General features: G+C 36.8%; 1 protein-coding gene across 1 annotated transcript in view; it reads right to left on the reverse strand.

The window, feature by feature from the left end:
• Positions 1-3,159: 3,159 nt before the first annotated feature.
• Positions 3,160-19,028, reverse strand: part of LOC125489238 (uncharacterized protein K02A2.6-like) — a 34,535-nt gene continuing 18,666 nt past the window's right edge. Inside the window, exon 4 of the mRNA XM_048624440.1 lies at positions 3,160-3,243. Coding sequence (XP_048480397.1) covers positions 3,160-3,243 — 84 coding nt within the window. The remainder of the gene's footprint in view (positions 3,244-19,028) is intronic.

Genomic DNA, 19,028 nt, shown 5'->3' on the forward strand with positions numbered 1-19,028 from the left:
ACCAATGTGTTCTTTGAATTTAATTAAAATGTATACCATCACACTTACAGTGAAGGAAACCTGCATACCTATCTAGATTTAGCACATCTAGAGAGCCAGGTGCAGGTACTTACACCCCAACAGAGAATAGAATAGAGTAGGTAATAGGAACATAAAATTCCTAAAGTTGATTCCAGGCAAATTATGTTATGTAAATAAAACAATGTTCTTTTATACAGTATATTTTATTTCATTACATTACTCGCCAAATGCATACCCATATAGTAGAACCTTTACATATAGCATTTCGAAATGGCATAGCAGATCCCTGTTGCGGAATGCCAATTTAAAACTTCAGAAGTTGGATAAGTATAACATTATTCCATGATGAAAGTAGTAGCCTGATCTAGTCGATAATATTAATAAAATCATTATATTTATTATGTACGTTGCACGTCCCGTATTTATTTAAACGTTAACATATAACTTGATATACCTAACATATTATTATTATCAAATTATTATTCACGTTGTTCGTCTTGTGTTGTTCAAGTGTTGACATGGTGTTGACGTTTAGTTGTTGACATGACACATTTTTTTATCATTTCAATTTTTCTGCTCTGGTTTGTCGACTTTTATCATTATACTGAGATCCAAACTAGACATTTATGACGTAAATCACAGAGTACTTGGCACAAACATTACTTCACTTACCGTTCCATTCTCCCTGTATTAATGTTTACGTTCCATTACGACTACTTTTTAAACATTATTTTTCTTAATTTTTCTCATTTCGCCCAGCTTCTAAAAATCTAGTAATTTATTTATTTGTGTACCTATACAGTGACTCTCTAAACATGGTACTTTCATTACGGAACCCGTCATTTTCATAGGGGTACCAAACGTCCTTAGAACTCTGCCATTGTCCTTTAATACTCTACTCAACGGAGACGTTTGTGGAACTTAATGTAATAAGTATTATAAGCAATTGTAGAATAATTCCATTAAAATAACATGAGCAAGGAAAGATCCTTCTGAAAGGGATAAGACAAATTGGATTATTCAATCGATACCGATCTGATACTGGAGAAGGTTAAGGGAATATTCCCGAGAAATTAATCTAATTTCCAAATGAAACAATAACACTGTTGGAACCCGCAGCGAAAGGGCTATAGATTTCATGGTAGAAGCCCCAGCCGAAGACTAAGACTAAGGGCTGTTTCACATAAAGATTTTTGCACAGAACTTAATCTTCATAATACACTGCCGGGCAATGAAATAGTTCCACCCACAAAATGCCGACAAAAACCTTAATATCTCCTAAGATATAGAACCTAGCTTCATGAATTAAAAAGTTTAATGAAATATAGTTTATTATGCAAACATTTTTAAATGCAAACTCTTTTTAATAGTGTTATTTTCGAAGCCATGGATAAAAAAAGATAAGAAGCAAAATTTTCGGGTTTGAAAGTTTAGGAAAACATTTGCTTCGTTTTTAGTTTTACTTTTTATTTCATTCCTTTTTTGTCGTTGTGAAATAATTATGAAATTGTAAAGTCTTGCGGCTCTCGTACCCATAAATCATGCCTGTATCACGCGAGGATTGTGCGAGAATCATAATCATGGTGGACATGGGAACCAGCCAAAGAAATGCGGCCAGAATAATGGGTGTGACCCATACTACTGTACGACGAGTGATCTAAAGGTTTAGGGAGACTGGATTAAACCTGAGAAGACCAGGTACTGGCAAGCCAAGGTGCACAACAGTCCGAAAAGATCGATTTATTGCGGAAATCATGTTAAGAAAGCGACATCAGACGGGAGTAGCCGTTCAACAACAACTTCTACAAGTTCGATGGGAGCCAATAAGCGAGTGGACAGTCAGGAGACGTCTTGCCGAAAGAAGATTAAAGCATTACAAGCCAGAAAATGGCCCAAAACTGGAACGGCATCATAAAGTTGCCCGATTTCGATACGCCCGTAATCATACAGAATGGGGTGAGGACGAATGGGGAAGAGTGATGTTCCCAGATGAGTCATAATTCATGCTGTACCATCGTGATGGGAGGAAAAGAGTATACCGACAACCAGGAGAACATTTTTCACAAGTATGTTTTGAAGAAAAAATGGCACACGTCGGAGGCAGCTTTCGCGTGCGGGCGGGTAACTCCGCAGAGGGTCGAACAGCGTTAGTTCCAATCGAGAACGGGAATCTAACTACTGTGAGATACATCAATGAGGTCCTCAATGAACATGCTGGTCCGTTTTTGGCCAATATGGGCGAGAATGCAATGTTCATGCACGATAATACACGGGCGCACACTGCTCAAGTTGTAAATGAGTATCTTCATGACGTAGGAATCCACAAAATGGAGTGGCCAGCAAGGAGCACCGATTTGAATCCAATTGAGCATGCTTGGGACGAGCTCGACAGACCTGTGAGAGACCGAATTCCACCTCCAATTACACTTCGTGGCTGGAAAGACGAGCTCATCAAAGAATGGGAGAAAATTCCTCAGCATATGCTGAGGAATCTGGTATTCAGCATGCCCAATCGCGTAGAAGCTGTATTGAGAGCACGTGGAGGAAACACCAAGTACTGAGTTATCAAAATACCACGTTTACACCTAATAAACGCATAATTAGAGATTTTGTTTTATTTGCCAAATGCCCCATTTTTTTGAAAACATTTAATTTAAAATTTTATTACAATATTTTATTTTTTACATGGGAATATTCTGATGCGCAATTAAATATTCTTCAATATTGCAGAAGGCGTCATTAAGCTAGCATTTTCCGTTTAGGACTAATTTGATGTTATATCAGTGGAACTATTTCATTGCCCGGCAGTGTATTACTATATGACTAATATGACTGTCGCGAGCAATAAAAAAGTTCCATCCCCAAAATGTCGGCACCAAATGGCCCCAATTTACCTACACATTCAATTTAAAATTTGAACACTATATTTAGGTTTTTAGTTGCTAATATTCTGATGCCCTGTTAGATGTACTATCGAACAAAAAAGTGAGTTGCCACTTTTAAAACAAATCCTTTGCAATCCCAAATTTGCCTTTGCCTGTATTTTTAACCAACCCCATTATTTTAAATTTCTCCCTTTGTATTATTTATTGCTTTCGGACTTTCGCACCTTTAAGACAATGCAATGTTGTTTTGTGTTTACACATCTGGTGGCAATAGAGACAGTAACTTTTGGTCAACTTGTACCCAATTGGTCAAGAGCGAGTCATTGATGGCTGATGCCTGCAAAGGAAAATGATCGTTAAGGGGGTCCACACTTTTTTGTTCGATAGTACTTCAATATTGCAGACTAGGTCATTAAGGTAGCCTTTTCCGTTTAGGAGTATTTTAGTGTTATGTTATTGGTATTTTTCATTTCTCGGGAGTGCAATTTATGTCGCAAATGCAGCTCTTGTTTAGTTTGTAATTCATATATTATAATTTTTACTAGAAATTACACTAACCACATCAAACTTTAATGCAGGATGGAACGTATTCCCAGCTTAGTCCAACTTAGTTCTAGTCCAGCACACTTTTACTAATTCAACGAATTATTCAACGTAACGAGACACTCCCGTCGCCCACAGCCACCATCCGCGCAAAATAACCAAAACGTCCGCATTCTAGTCTCTTATTATTTAACAAAGTTCTAGATTTAGCAGGCTCAGCTTGCCGCTTCCCTCAGGATTTCATTATTTAAGAAGACTTCGCAAGGCATGTGAATCGTGACCCATTTTGACTACACGTCCCGCCCGCTGGGACCAAGTTACGTGGTTGAAAATTCATGTCATTTAGGGTCCGTGAATACATATTTGATTTTAGTAAAATTGAGGCTGGAACTGCCGACGAATCTGTAAAGTTTCACTGAACGGCCTCGAAGTTTGGCGTGTTTCTGTTTTTAGAACACCTTTTTGAGTTATTGCTCCGACGTTTAAGGCGATAAATTTGGGATACGTATACCTCTTTTGCAACACCCTGTAGGTTTATATACTGACAAGCTTGCTAGCTCACTAGCTTCCTGGCAGTGTGGCCTGCGCTTTACTAAGTGTAATCCGTGTGCACGCACGTACTCATGTTTACAACTGTTGACACTTTTTATTTGACTCCACGCTTCCGGATTTTATTAGGTGCTTAGTCGTGTGTTCCGATGTATATTTTTTGTATTCCATTGTGTTCACAATACAATCTGCGGGGTTCTCTGACTGACGGATCTAATCAATCATAAAATAACAAATATTTTTATTGGTATAATATAGACTTACAAAGAACCTACTACAAATAATTGCCTCAATTAATATTGCATAGCCAATCAAATTGTACAATAAAATGTATTCCCTTTACCGCTTAGCCAAAGTTTGCCGAGTGCTTTGCAGGGCTTACCTTACAAAGTGCTGCGGTAATCACTGGTTTCCGAATAATGAATGACTATTGAATGTTTTATAAGCGACAGAGGGCGTTGTTTGTTCGCCGTGTACCTACTTAGGGCTAATTGAATTAGTGTCGCAGCAACGAATTACTCGCCCTCAGTTTAAATTAACTTGTTACTGCCGCGGTCGCCGCGCCGGTTGCCCAAAACTTGCCTAATTTTGCAGGAGCTACATCAAACTCCGCTCTGCTCCTGCGGCCCTGGTTCTCTCACGTGACTTTTCTGGACTAATTAGTTTTGCCTCTGTTTATTTTACTTAACTTCTCGTTTTACGTGTGTGATTTATGATGCGGGGAGCGTTTGTAATTTGCGTAGCAACAACTTGTATTATTTTGAAAGTACTGGCGGGGAGGTGTGAGGTTAAAGATGTATTTTGTGTATATGTTACTGTAAAAGCCCGAACAACGGTAAATCCTAGGATTTACCAGTAAATCTTAGGATTTACCAGTAAATCTTAGGATTTACCAACATGAGTTGGTAAATGTAAGGATTTGTGAAAATGGGTCATTTTTTTCGTGCTTTTACCATTAGAATTTGGTAAATGCTAGGTTTTACCACTGACACCTAGTAAAAGTTGGTTTTGGGAATAAAACAAAGATTAATTATTACCTATTCATTTATTTCAATCAAAAACTTAAATTATTTTCTTTCAGAATTTATATTATTTTTTATGAACAGTCATTTTAAAACCTTTAAATCAACATAATTATTTTAAAAATGTGTAATAATCAAGTTCGGTTAGTTATAAGTTATCATCATCATCACGACTCATTACGTCCCCACTGCTGGGGCACGGGTCTCCTTCCAATGAAGGAAGGGTTTCGATCTAGTCCACCACGCTGGCCTAGTGCGGGTTGGTGGACCCCAACACAAGCAAGCTTGTGCTGAGCGAGTTGTCGGGTAAGTGGGCAACCCGACTGTCAGACGTTTTCAAGACGCCCGAAGGCCTCTGACTAGGCTTAACGACTGCTGCCGAAGCAGCGACCGGGACCCACGGCTTAACGTGCCTTCCGAAGCACGAAAGCATCCAGAAAAGAACCACTTGAAATTCGGTCACCCATCCAATGGCTGACCATGGTGGTTGTTGCTAAACCTCAGTGATCAGTTACGATCACTGAAGCCCGCTCGACTACGGACGCTTTGTTCGACTACGGAGGTTATAAGTTATAACCTGGCTTTTTCAACATTTACCGTGCCTTAATGTAAATCCTAAGATTTACCAAGTGAATAGTGGTAAAAGTGCGAATCGCAAAATCTTTCGGGCTTTTACCATTAAGAGTTGGTAAATCTTAGGTTTTACGCGTAAATCTTAGGTTTTTTTTTTTTATAATCTTTATTATTTATAGGGACTTTTGTACACTATGTAGTGACTATGACAGTCCCATCGTGACTATTATACTAACATTTACAAATAATTAATAATTCAATTTACAGTAACATATACACATCAAAAATGGGATAGTTTTATAAATAAAAAACAAATAAGAGTCGTTAATACTATAATATACCTGAAGTTTATAATGGAGATCTTTTCACTATTACTCATATTTTTTATCACAACCAGGTGACAAAAAATACAGGTAAAGTTCCTTAGATTTAAATTCTAACAAGAATTTGCCACCCAAATAGTCTTTCAGCCAACCTTTAAACCTGTAATACAGTGAAGTGTGTTACAACCTGCAGCGAAGCACTGGAGCTCTTTTATATACTCGCTTTCCACTTTCTTTGCACACATGATCGAATTTCATTCACCTGAATAATCTAGTACAACCTATATGTACGTAGTACGTACATACTCTTTGGGACCGCCAAAGAAATACCTCTGTCATCAGCTTAATAACATTTTATACAAAAACGGCTTTTATTAGAACCTGATTTCACTTTTTTTTCTTTTGCTCGACTATAAAGGTAAAGTATTGAAAAGAAATCGAGCTCATTTAATTGATTTTTTCAATGCGCTGACAGTTATTGATCGTCGAAAAAAAATTCTATAGACACTGCCGACCCTAAGAAAATCTGTTCAGCCATTGTTTAAATATGAACTTTATTCTGTGCGAAGTAAGGCTGTAAGTATACCAGAAAGGTTATTTATTACTGTTGTGTTTCATTCCCCTGATATATCGAGTATTTGCTGATAAAAGCTGTTTACTTCCAAGGATTATAAATTATTATAGCAAAAGCAACACAAAGGGTTTTAATAATACGTACTTACGGGGTTTAAAAATGATGCTCCCGATAAATTTTACAACATGATTGGTTAAACTGAACAACTTTTAAACAAAATGTCGTAGAAGAGAAACATTTAAGTATTTTCGATCCTTTGCATAGACTTTCTCCTTGAAGCTGAGACTCTTGATAAAAGTGAACGATAACTACCTACTTCGTCCCTGAAGTCTAATTTACACACTGTTTCGTTTGTTGCAAAAAATTAGTAGACGTATTTGTTTTGTAAAGATATCTACTCATAATTTAATCATTTCAAAAAGCCTTACATATTGAACGAGTCAGATACTAATCACTTAGGTGCACGCCAACAGATGGCGCTAAAACCTATTACACTAACATCTTCGCTGCCTCAATGGCGTCCACTGTCTCCCTATTTATCCCGAAGGCTGGTAGTCGTTACAGATATTGCGTTTTCATCAAATTAAAGTCGTCTGGCAGCTCACAGCTGTACATCCACTCAAAATAATTACTATCTGTAGGAAAAACCCGGCCGGTCGGCTTTCTATAGGCGGAGCCGTGACGCTTCTGGAGTTGACGTTGTGACCTAAATGGACATTTTACGTCTTGGTACCACTGGGTTTTTTTTTCTCCTATTTCTTGTAAGTAATTGTATTATGTTGTTTTATGATTTGATAGGGAAAACCCCTTTAATATATTTTTATACATTTCAATTGTGTACAGATATAAATCGATCCAAAAGCCCTGATATAAAAATTATGCTCATGTTGTCTATTTTTTACAAATGAAACACTCGTCGGTTTCGTCGAGTTAATTAACTAGTTTGACTATGGGCGCTACGATTGGCCGATTTTTTTAAGAATCAGTTTTTTTTTTTAATTAGGCACTTATTATATATATGAATCGATACGGCATGAATGGAGACGTTGCTTAGAGTACATAGGAGCTCAATTTACTGAACAACAAAGTTCATGTCTCGCATCTACCTCAGTGGCGAACTAAGGAACTGTCGTTTTGATGGATGACTGCAAGCGAAATACCTACTCCATTTTCAGTCTTCATCTGTGCATCCTACAGTTTAATGTATGTATTACTATGCAATATGGTTGCTTATATACATTATCTCTAGTTTCTCTTCTTAGGTACATAAGTAATTCTTTCAACATGTGTTGCTTCTGTAAAGTTGATCGTCTATTTGTTTTGAACGCTACGTAATTTCTGAATAGTTTTTAATGAATAGGAATTAATTGGAGCAATAGGCAAATATTTTCAGACAGAAAACCTTTGTTTCATGGAATTGGGATTTATTGTTAGATAGGTAGGTACTACTTGTAGTAGTAGGTACGTAGGTAGGTATTTATTTGACTGATGGTAACGACAAAATGACTCTTTATCTATCAAAATTGTATGAAACGACCAATATGGGATAGATGGTTACTGAAACTAACAGTACCTAAAGCTACCCTAGGTAGCATCGCAAACTCGAAAGGAAACCCGTACATACACAGGCCTTTGGTTGGTAAAATTTAATACACTTACTTCACAACCTCCATTGAAATAAACACAGGAATTTCAGTTTGTTTTGAAATGTTTGACGTTAGGCTTGTTCAAATAACAGGCACCCGTGTTTGTTGATATTTTCTCTAGAATGGTATAATTGTTTAGTGCGAAGTGAAAATTTTATCAACTTTTTAGAAATTGTAAGTGGCAAGTACCTAACTACATAATATATTAAATTATAATGTACAAAGGAAGTGTATTTAACACTACCACAACATAAAATATTCATATTTGACATTGACTTGATTTGAAACCAACAGGATGGACAGCAAAAGCTCTTGTTTTGCCAACACAATTAAATCAAGTGTGCAAAATACTAAAAACCTACCCCATACTTATAGGTGACAAAGTTACTGTATTACTATGAAAGCGTCCTCCTGAAGCGTCGTGTTAAGGTGAGTATAGACTACATTTACTTGTAACAGGACAACGAGCCGCTCTCTGACATGTACTAGTGTATCATCCTTTTACGAACTTTTTGTCATGCTTTTGCCTGTATTGTAACATTCTGAAGAACATTACGGAAATGCTCGACAAAATGTTGTAGTCTATACTCACCTTTAGGCATAATATCCTCATTGATCAGTGATCACATAAATCATATTACAAACTACAATCAAAGTATTATACGTTATAATCAATGGAACGTCATGAAACCCACGAAAGCTATGGATCCACATGCAACTAATCGAAAACGCTTGCTTTGTGCAGGGATAGGTATGCAATTAGGCTTCTAGGAAATTCACACGTTTCGCCATTTGAGTTCACACGACATTAATTATATTGAAACGTAAGCACCCCCGAATAATTGTGCTATGTTCTAGCTTCAGGTAAATTAATACCTATTGAAAGTAAACACATACCTTACAATTGATAATGATGTATTTTTGTTTGATGGGAAAGGTTGAGAACGTTTTTATTATGCAAGAAATATAAACCATTTCGGCTTTGCTATACTCCAAGTTTATCAAACCTAGTACATGTTGGCACCGACCGAGGGGTGGCGCTGCGGGAATATGCTCCCGATATACTTATTCCGAACACGTTTGCGGTTCAATTCGCATTTTCGGCTTTGCCAATGACAGACAAATTGGGTGGCGCACACGTGACGTATAGCGCTCCTTGCATCGAACCCGGGACCGCTACAAACTTTACTTCCAAACTCCAATTTTCCCCCGCCGCATATGACTGCTCAACTCGATAAATGAAGTTTGTCTTTCGACTTTAAATATTAGGTTTATTTCGTGTGCCGCGATAAAATGCAAATGGACTTCCGAAGCGTCGCGGTAGGGCTTGCCGCAAACAATGTACATAATTTGCGATTTTCAAATGGACAACATTTCAAAAAACTAAAGCTGCTATAAATCGAAAACCATTTCGAGATTTAGCTCTAAAGGCCACAAAAAAAATGTTTTTGTATTTTTTGGATGTATTATTTTCGAGAAAATCATAAAATAGTAAAAAAGTGCTGATGACATCATGCATCAGGTGCGATGCATTTTGATGATCAAAGCCTATAGATTTAAAAACAAAGTAACTGTCACTTTCATTTTTGATTGACGTTGACGTTATATCGTGATGTTGTTGTTTATTTGGGTCATTTTCACAAATTCTGTTCTGACACTTTCTGACTATTTTTTTTATTTATCATGTAAAATGGTTAGTACGTATTAAGAGATGACCTCTATATAATATGTCCCAGAGCATGCCACCGCCTACACAACTGAAAAAATGCTTCTGCTTATTTTTTTTCATGATAAGTAGGTACTTTGTATCATCAGAAATATCAATGTCATTTGAAAATGACCCATTTGTTGGTTGGCATGTAAACAAAGTTTAAATGTGACTTGTCAGTGTCATTTATGTTTTTTTTCGAGACTAAGGCAATAGACAAAAATAAAAATTGAGCCTAATATGTGACGACACTTCCGGTTTTAAAATAATTAACTTTAAAGTTAAAAATAACATGCAAAAATTAATGTATATACAAAATAAAAAAATACGGGTCCTCTAATTTTTAATAAACTTTACGAATAGCTAATAAAAATATAGGGTAAAGAAAATGAAATGTTGTCCATTGAATAAGTTTTGGCGCTGAAGAGCTGTTTGCTCGCAAAAATGGTAGCTAATTACGTTTTCACTGCTTCGGCGTTGATGATTTACATACCTGAGACCCGCCTCCCCTGCTGGTATTAACTATAAAAGTCTCAAAATCTTAGCATCAACTTTCCGTAACACTTAGCATACCAAATAGCAGCAGGAGTTTACAAAGTTCACTAATTAGACGGTTTCAGCTCTGAGTTATGTGTTTTGCTCTCGGCTTCAGCTACCTTCTAGAAAGTTACACTGAGCTCGTAGAAAAATTAAAATATTAAGGGTCTGCAATAGGGAATCGAGGGTTGGCATTGTCATAGAATTATGTAGTAAATGATGCTCTACAGCCTTGAAAAAAATCACACAGGTAGTTGAAGAGTCTAGCTAGGTGCTGAATCATTCGAATTTAAGTAAATGATTATGGATAACTGTAAATTAATTTCAGAATATCAAGAAAAACCAGTCAATCACACTCCCGTATTGTAACAACTGTGTCGTAATTATAAAGAATTTTCATATGATTTTTATCATATTATAAAGTTAAAGGCTTGGACTAGGCGCTAAATACCTTGTTTTTTAATAAACACACACTTATTTTGTGTAAATTAATCCCAAACTTGAGCAATTTTTTTCCCTCAAATCTTCATACAAATATCTATGGCGGCTTTCTGTGTTATAAAATCATAAACACAAGTGACGTTTGACTCAGTTGGCCGCTGGCCTCCAAAGAAGGGTCACGTCGGTTTAGGCAGCACTGACAGCTGTCTTAGCGATCTTATCGTGTACAGATACAAAATCACTGCACATTGGTTGTCATTGCACTTTTTCAACTTTTATGACACCAACATAATTTGATTTGAAATTGAGGAAGCATAATTCTTCCAGTATATTCAATACATTAAATTAAATTAGATAGTGTGCAATATTCTCGTGATATTACAGTCTCGTAAAGGTCTGATGAGGAGCAGGAATATAGCGAATGGATCTAAGTGATGACAATACGCACGAACATTAGGTTAGGGATCAAAAATACAGTCTCTTGGTGCTGGTTGAGGTATGGTCTCGTGAGGATCTGATGAGGGCAGTAACACGGTGGTGGCTCAATTTTATTTCAAAGATGTTAATAGCTAAAAGCATCGAGTTTGGGCTATTAAGTATGTTTTTCAGAGAGAGAGAAAGAGATTTTGTTTTTCCTCTGGATCCGTTAGGTTTACTGGGTTTACTAAGTTCATTCTGTTAATGGCATCAAGTTGTTATGTGTTCATAAGTAATAATTATTTATTAACAAAATGCTGTTGATTCTCCACGAAAATGTAAAAATAAAAATAAAATAAATAAAAATAAATTCGTAACGTAAACTTGTCAATGACGGAATTTCTTCTATAGACAGTAGCCACAAAAAAAAACAAACGATAGATGGCGTGATTTGAAGATAAAGATACATTTTTTCGACACATAGACAGCAACAACAAAAAAAATACAGATTTAAAGAAAAGAAACACATACTTATACAAAACAACAAAGAAAAAAAAGGATACACATCAAAATAACTGGAAAAAATATAAGCCCCAATTTACTTGTGTGGGACAGGGAGTACCATAATATTTTTTTTGGGGTACTCCCCATCTATGCGAAATATAAGCTTGATATCTTTACCCGTTTCTGAGAAAAAGGGCGGTGACAGACAGTCAGTCAGACAGACGGACAACAAAGAGATCCTATAACGGTTGCTTTTTTCTTTTGACGTTCGAAACCCTAAAATTAAGTAAAAATATTATGCTGCCAAAAAATGTACTTACAGGTATTGAAAAAGCGGTATATAAACAAATTATACCAGCAGAGGGTTCACCATTTAGCTGAATGTTACTTAGAAAACGGCCTTGAGTGGCGGTCAAGTTGGTCCCCGCCTGCGATACTTTCCATTAACATTGGGACTCGTTTTCATGTTTTTAGCGTACAGTCAGGTTTTTAGTTTTTTATAATTGTATTTTTTTATTTGTAACTTTTTAGTTGTTTTTATTTTATGAAATTTTACGTCGGTAGGTAGTTCATGATCATTTTTTATTTCAATAATTTTGGTGTTGTTATTTAAATACCTTCAATATGCATATTTTTGTAATGTGAAAATCAAGTCCTTTCATTTGATACCTTACACGGCAAAGTTGAATTATTATTTTTTCGATCATCACGTTATGTCCTCAAGAGGGCGCTATGTACATTTTAATGGAACGTCACATAGCCTATAGCCATCGCGCCATCAATACGCTTCTAACAATACCTCATACATCAAAATTTATCAAGCCGTTTAGGCTACAGGAGGGAACAAAGAAACAGACAAACATACATATATACATACATACAATCAAAAAACATTACCCTCCTCCTTCGGCAGTCGGGTAAAAAGGAGTAAGACAGGGGGTCATTCTGAACTTTTGCTCTACGAGTTTTGGAAATTAACAAAAAAAAACCTTTTTCATAGAAACTTTGTTGGACATGTGACTTTTTGCCATGGAAAACGAATATTTTTTTTCGCGAATTTGTAAATCTCGTAGAACAAAAGTTGTTCAGAATGACCCCTTGAGTCATCCCCTTTTGGCTTAGTATAGCCCTTTTGCGACACTATGTATTTACTTTGCTTTGTCGTCGGGGTTCAGTTGGCTGGAGGATGCCCGAAACTTATTATCTACACTTTAATACTTTTAGTTACCTTTCTACAAGTAAATACCACATTTGTTTGAGAAAGTTAATCGGGTTCCGAGTATAGAGTAAAGTGGCACCCCTATTAATTTCTACTCTTTCCTGGTGCCTACCAGTGTAAGTAAGAATTATACTTACTTACCCTAAAATCACCCAAAATGTACTTGAACATAATTGTCAATAAAGTTGGCGAGTAAAAGTTTATCGACCCACTGTGCAAACTTACATGTGTGCGTGTCACTGCGTGTGCTGTGTGAAGAGCATTGAAAACCCAAAATTGGCGCGGCACGTCACCCTGTACGGGCCCTTAAGACGGTGTTAGGCTTGGAAAAATATTTAGCTATTGCATTTTTTTATTATAGGTTAGGTATACTTAGGTCAGCTTCATCATTTACCTATTTGTTGGATTCTTCAGTAAAACTCTTACAGAAACGATTAACTTTGTTTTATTCTTCGTTTTCACAAGACAACAGACAAAAATTCTCAACACTGATTCCTACCGTACATTCTATTCCATTTTTAAAAATTCAGTTTGACAGCCATTAACCGGAAATGCTCATATTCGTCATCAGCACTTCCTTAAATTATACAAACCAAATAACTCAAGAAATAATTATGTAGATAACATAATAATAAACCTGAAATTATAAAATAATAAAGAGTAAGTAATGAATTAAATAAAATATTATCTAACACTCGGCCATCCATTAATACATTTACACGTCCTCGTGTAGCAATTAAACAGTTAATTAATACCAAAAATACCTATATTATTATGAAGTAAGTGCTAGTAAGCAACAATTTATACTATATTCATTCCTATTTGGCAAAAAAGGTAAACAATCTTTGTGTGTCTTTTTAATGAAAATACTATTAAACAAATAAACTACGGCCAAAATAAATGGTTTAACTACGAAATCAATTATTTTTGCTTGTAAGTATTTCATTTGTCATTATGTTTTATTTTATAACTTAGTTTTTAAACTAATTCAAATAAAAAGACACTCCAAGACTACTCAAAATCTATGACAAGCAGGAAAAAATACATAATAAGAAATATTGACAACAATTATGACAACAATCTTAGACAGCCATAAGAGCACATCAGCACACTGATACATATAGTAATTTAATTTGAAGTCTACGAGCTATGTGATAGATATACATGTAGTACCTCATAATAGAGTAGAGCAGTTAACATATATACTAGTTTACAATTTATACAATGCAATTTTTTCACTACTTAATTTATTTTATAAAGAATATAACAGAATTCTCATTTATTAAGTTATCACATCATCAAAATATTTATTTACCTATTAATAACGGGCCAAGCCTCATCTATCTTGGAACCGATCGAGAATGGTGTAGGTCTCATCTACCCTACTCCCATTTAATATACACATTATTATATCACTCAACGGGCCAAGCCTCATCTATCTTGGAACCGATCGAGAATGGTGTAGGTCTCATCTACCCTACTCCCATTTAATATACACATTATTATAACACTCAACGGGCCAAGCCTCATCTATCTTGGAACCGATCGAGAATGGTGTAGGTCTCATCTACCCTACTCCCATTTAATATACACATTATTATAACACTCAACGGGCCAAGCCTCATCTATCTTGGAACCGATCGAGAATGGTGTAGGTCTCATCTACCCTACTCCCATTCAATATACACATTATTATAACACTCAACGGGCCAAGCCTCATCTATCTTGGAACCGATCGAGAATGGTGTAGGTCTCATCTACCCTACTCCCATTTAATACAGGTACATATTATTATAACACTCAACGGACCAGGCCTCATCTATCTTGAAACCGTTTAATTATAATATGGGTCACATGTACCAATATTATATACGAAATGATATTATCTCATCTAAATTGCAATCAGTAAAACATAAATAATATATAAAATCATAATGGTCAGACCAAAAGCTATAACAAAACACACATCATCTGTAATATCCCCAATTAAAATTGTAATCATGGCTAGTCGTCGTCTTCAACAGAAGACAAGGAATAAGATCTTTGAAAATGCAACCAGGCCCAGGGTTTTAATTTATCCGAAACTACGACGGCTGAGTAACTACGATTATTATTTTCGTGAAAGGGGTATCCTCAATTTGATACCTATCGTTATCAAGGACCCCCGTAACCCTGTAAGGTCCCTGAAAACGTGGTGTTAACTTTTGCTCTGGCCCGTGGAAGGAATCTCACGATCTACATTTACAAGGTCACCGACCGAGTATTTCTTGGGCTCAACAGTATTTTTGTCTTAATAAGCTTTTTGTTTGTCCTTTTTGTGGTAACGCGTAATATACTGATGCTCAGTGCATCCACATACGACATCTTTAGAGACTACTTGTAGCCTAGATTCTGTGGCGGTATCAGCTGAAACCCTGACGAAGGAGAGCGCACCTTAAACCGATAAGGAATTTAAATTCAGATATATTAATACATTAACTATTATAAAAACATTTAAGTCTTTAAATATGAAGAAAACTCGAGACTTGTGGGAAATGTCAGTTAAATTTGTTCTTTCTAACATTGCTAACATTGTTAACAAATGTATCGCTAAAGGTGTGTTCCCAGATCTTATGAAATTGAGTAAAGTTGTATCTTGGTTCAAAAGTGGGGATATGGAGAACACTGCAAATTTCAGGCCTGTCTCGATTCTTCCAGTTTTGAGTAAAATATTTGAGAGGGTCATACTCAGTCAGATGCTTTTGCATTGCAATGAAGCTCGATTGTTTCATAGTCAGCAGTATAGTTTTAATGACATTAATTCTATTCTGTCCGTCATACACGATTTGTCTACCGTAAATAATCTTTTATTGAATTCCAAGAAAACGAAATGTATTAAATGTACACTGCCGAATGTTTTACAATGCCATACTAACATTATTTTAGATGGAAATAAATTGGACCTAGTTAAGAATACTGTCTTTCTTGGGATGACTATAGATACGCATACGCTGGCTTCTCCAGCGATGCGTCTGGCAAAAATTGATAAATCGTTTTAGGGTATTGTAAATAGTATAGGGTACTGTATTAGATTTTATAATAAACTTCTAACATAAGTTACTGAAATGCCAGAGAATAACTTCAAATATTACATTAAAGAGTAACTCTTAAAAAAAAAACTTATTATTAAAATTGATGATTACTTAGCGGACATTAATGCAGGGTTGTGATGATAAGTAATTAGCTCTGCTCATATACCTACACATTATAATTCAGTATATTATTAAGCTTATAAGTATTGTATACCAACTAGTTTTAAATATATTTTTTTTAAAGATAGCTCATAAGTTTTGGGACTTAAATTTCAACGTAGTACTATCCTTTTCAACTTACAATATGGGATTGCTCTGTAAATGTCTGACCGATAATCATAGGTACGTGCACAACGTGATTCGGCACCACAAGGACTAGTACAAGAGCACATGCGCACTCTACTTCAAAGTTAACTAGAATTGTACCCAAAGGTTGTACCTACGGTAGCGTCACGTCACCAAAACCCCGCAACAAAGGTAGGCCGTCATTGTTGTTCCAATTAAGTCCTAATCTTTGTGCTGCATCCAGACTGATCATCGTCGACGTACTACCGAAGTCAATAAAGTTTTCTAGAGGGGTATTAGGTATTAACTAATGCTTGTTTTATTAACTAATTCCTAGTTTTAGTATCGGCGCCTGCCGTGGATGTGGCATTACGGCATTTTTCTTTAGTATGCCCATAGCGTAGACAAGTGTCACACCTCAAAATAGGTTTGGGGCAACTAGACACATAATGCCCATCTTGCATGCAGTTAAAGCATCTGATAGAAGACCGATCCTTATTTTTACCCCCTTCCTCTTTCGACGCATACTCAATTTTACCGTCGTTATTCTGCGCCCTTTTACGTTCGTTAATACCCTGACTATTCTTTACAGTTTTCAAATATGGTAGTAATTGATCAGGCGATTCAAAACGAGCAGCCTCAGCACCCAAACGTACACTTCGGTCATCAATACCAAAGACTATGCAATCAACGGCTCGTTTCCCATCAACAGCACAGCGATTTAGTAAAACAGATTTCTCGTAAAAATACTCTTCTAAAGAGTCGGCAAAACGAGCACGTTTAGCAAGCATAGTCGTCAGTAGTTGTCCGTAGTTCTCATCGGCAGGAAAAGCTAGTTTTAGTTTCTCCTGCCACTCTTGCCAAGTATGGAGTACCGTAGTGAGGCCTTCGTACCATTTTTGAGCTAACCCTTTCAGCTTTGGCAAAGCAAAATGAACAGTTTGCTGATCATTCCATTTATATATGAGGGCGCACTCATTCACCTTATGTAGCCACATGTTTATAGTTTGTTCTTTGCGAGATGGGTCAAATTCGGGTAGTGTGTTATGCCCAGATAACGTATTGCTAGTCGTATCCCTACTTACTGATTGCAATGCATTTATTAGCTGAGACAGTATACTATCACTATTAGGTAGGTGGCTAGACTGTAAGCTAGTACTATTTTTGGACTCACGATCGTTCAACCTCCGCTCACGCTGATCATCACGCTCATTGCCCGCCGTGGATTGACGGGACCGACTTCGGTTGTGGCTGCACGCGCAGGGTGAGTGACGCCCGCTGCCAGGCTCGCGGCTGCGTGAGCGCCGCTGCGACCGCCGGCTGCTTCCACGCTCGAGGCTTCGCGAGCGCCGAGCCGCACGCTGGGAGCCGCGGGATAGCGGGCTGCGAGAGCGCCGACTGTGGCGCCGCCGCCGACTGCTAGCGCGCTCCTGGCTGCGCGAACGACGTTGTGAAGTTCTGGATCTGTCGCGCTCATGGCTGCGCGACCGTTGCTGTGCACTGCGATGCGAACGCTGCCGTGCACCGTCGGCGTCCAGCTGCGACCGTCGGCCGCTGTCCCGCGTGCGTGTACGCGATCGGTCTCGCCGCGAGCGCCGTCCACTTTGACGCAGTGGGCTGCGCGGAGACCGCGGTTGCGATGGTGTACGCACTTCTCGTGAACCTCGGCCTTCGTTATTCATGTTCCTGGAACGCACCAAGTTTTGCCCAAACAGTACTTTGATTTAAACACAACTTCCTACATCAGACATGGATAACGTCTACGTCTGTACGAGCATACATAACGTAATTTCGTGTCACAGGGTACCTAATTAATTAATCTTGAAGACGATTGGAAATCTATTACGTTTCTAAGAATGACCTTGGTTTTGAACGATACTTTTAATTTTGCTTTCAACGGTAAACACATAGGAAACGGTTAAGCCGGTGTAATAATGTAGGTATCTCTCAGTGGAAACAAAAAATATATATAAGTAGTAAAGTTAGCAGAAGAGAAGAAAAAAAAATTGTTTAATCTTTTACTTCTAAAGTTCACGATGATTTCGTTATTAAAACGCCTATTGTTCCCAGCACACATCAGATTAACTAACTATTCATATTTCACAATCACTTCGGGGCATGCATCGCAAAATTAAGAATTTTTGCTCACCTTTTAAAACACGGCCGATGCAACTTACACTTAAGTGGAACGTAGAAACAATCCCTGCTTCTGAATTTGTTGGATTCTTCAGTAAAACTCTTACAGAAACGATTAACTTTGTTTTATTCTTCGTTTTCACAAGACAACAGACAAAAATTCTCAACACTGATTCCTACCGTACATTCTATTCCATTTTTTAAAATTCAGTTTGACAGCCATTAACCGGAAATGCTCATATTCGTCATCAGCACTTCCTTAAATTATACAAACCAAATAACTCAAGAAATAATTATGTAGATAACATAATAATAAACCTGAAATTATAAAATAATAAAGAGTAAGTAATGAATTAAATAAAATATTATCTAACATATGTAGCATACCACTTGTCAAACTAACAAGCAGTCAATGTTTATATGAATGAAAAGCGTTATGTGCATTATGTTTATAGGTTAGTATACAAAACCACATACTTAAACTGACTGTACATAATACATATTACGTGAAGTTTGATTTTTACAGACACCAATACCCCCAATCCTAATTTTCGCAAATTTTGTATTCAGTAAG

This window comes from Plutella xylostella, chromosome 12, assembly GCF_932276165.1.
Source record: "Plutella xylostella chromosome 12, ilPluXylo3.1, whole genome shotgun sequence".
NCBI classification, from domain to species: domain Eukaryota; kingdom Metazoa; phylum Arthropoda; class Insecta; order Lepidoptera; family Plutellidae; genus Plutella; species Plutella xylostella.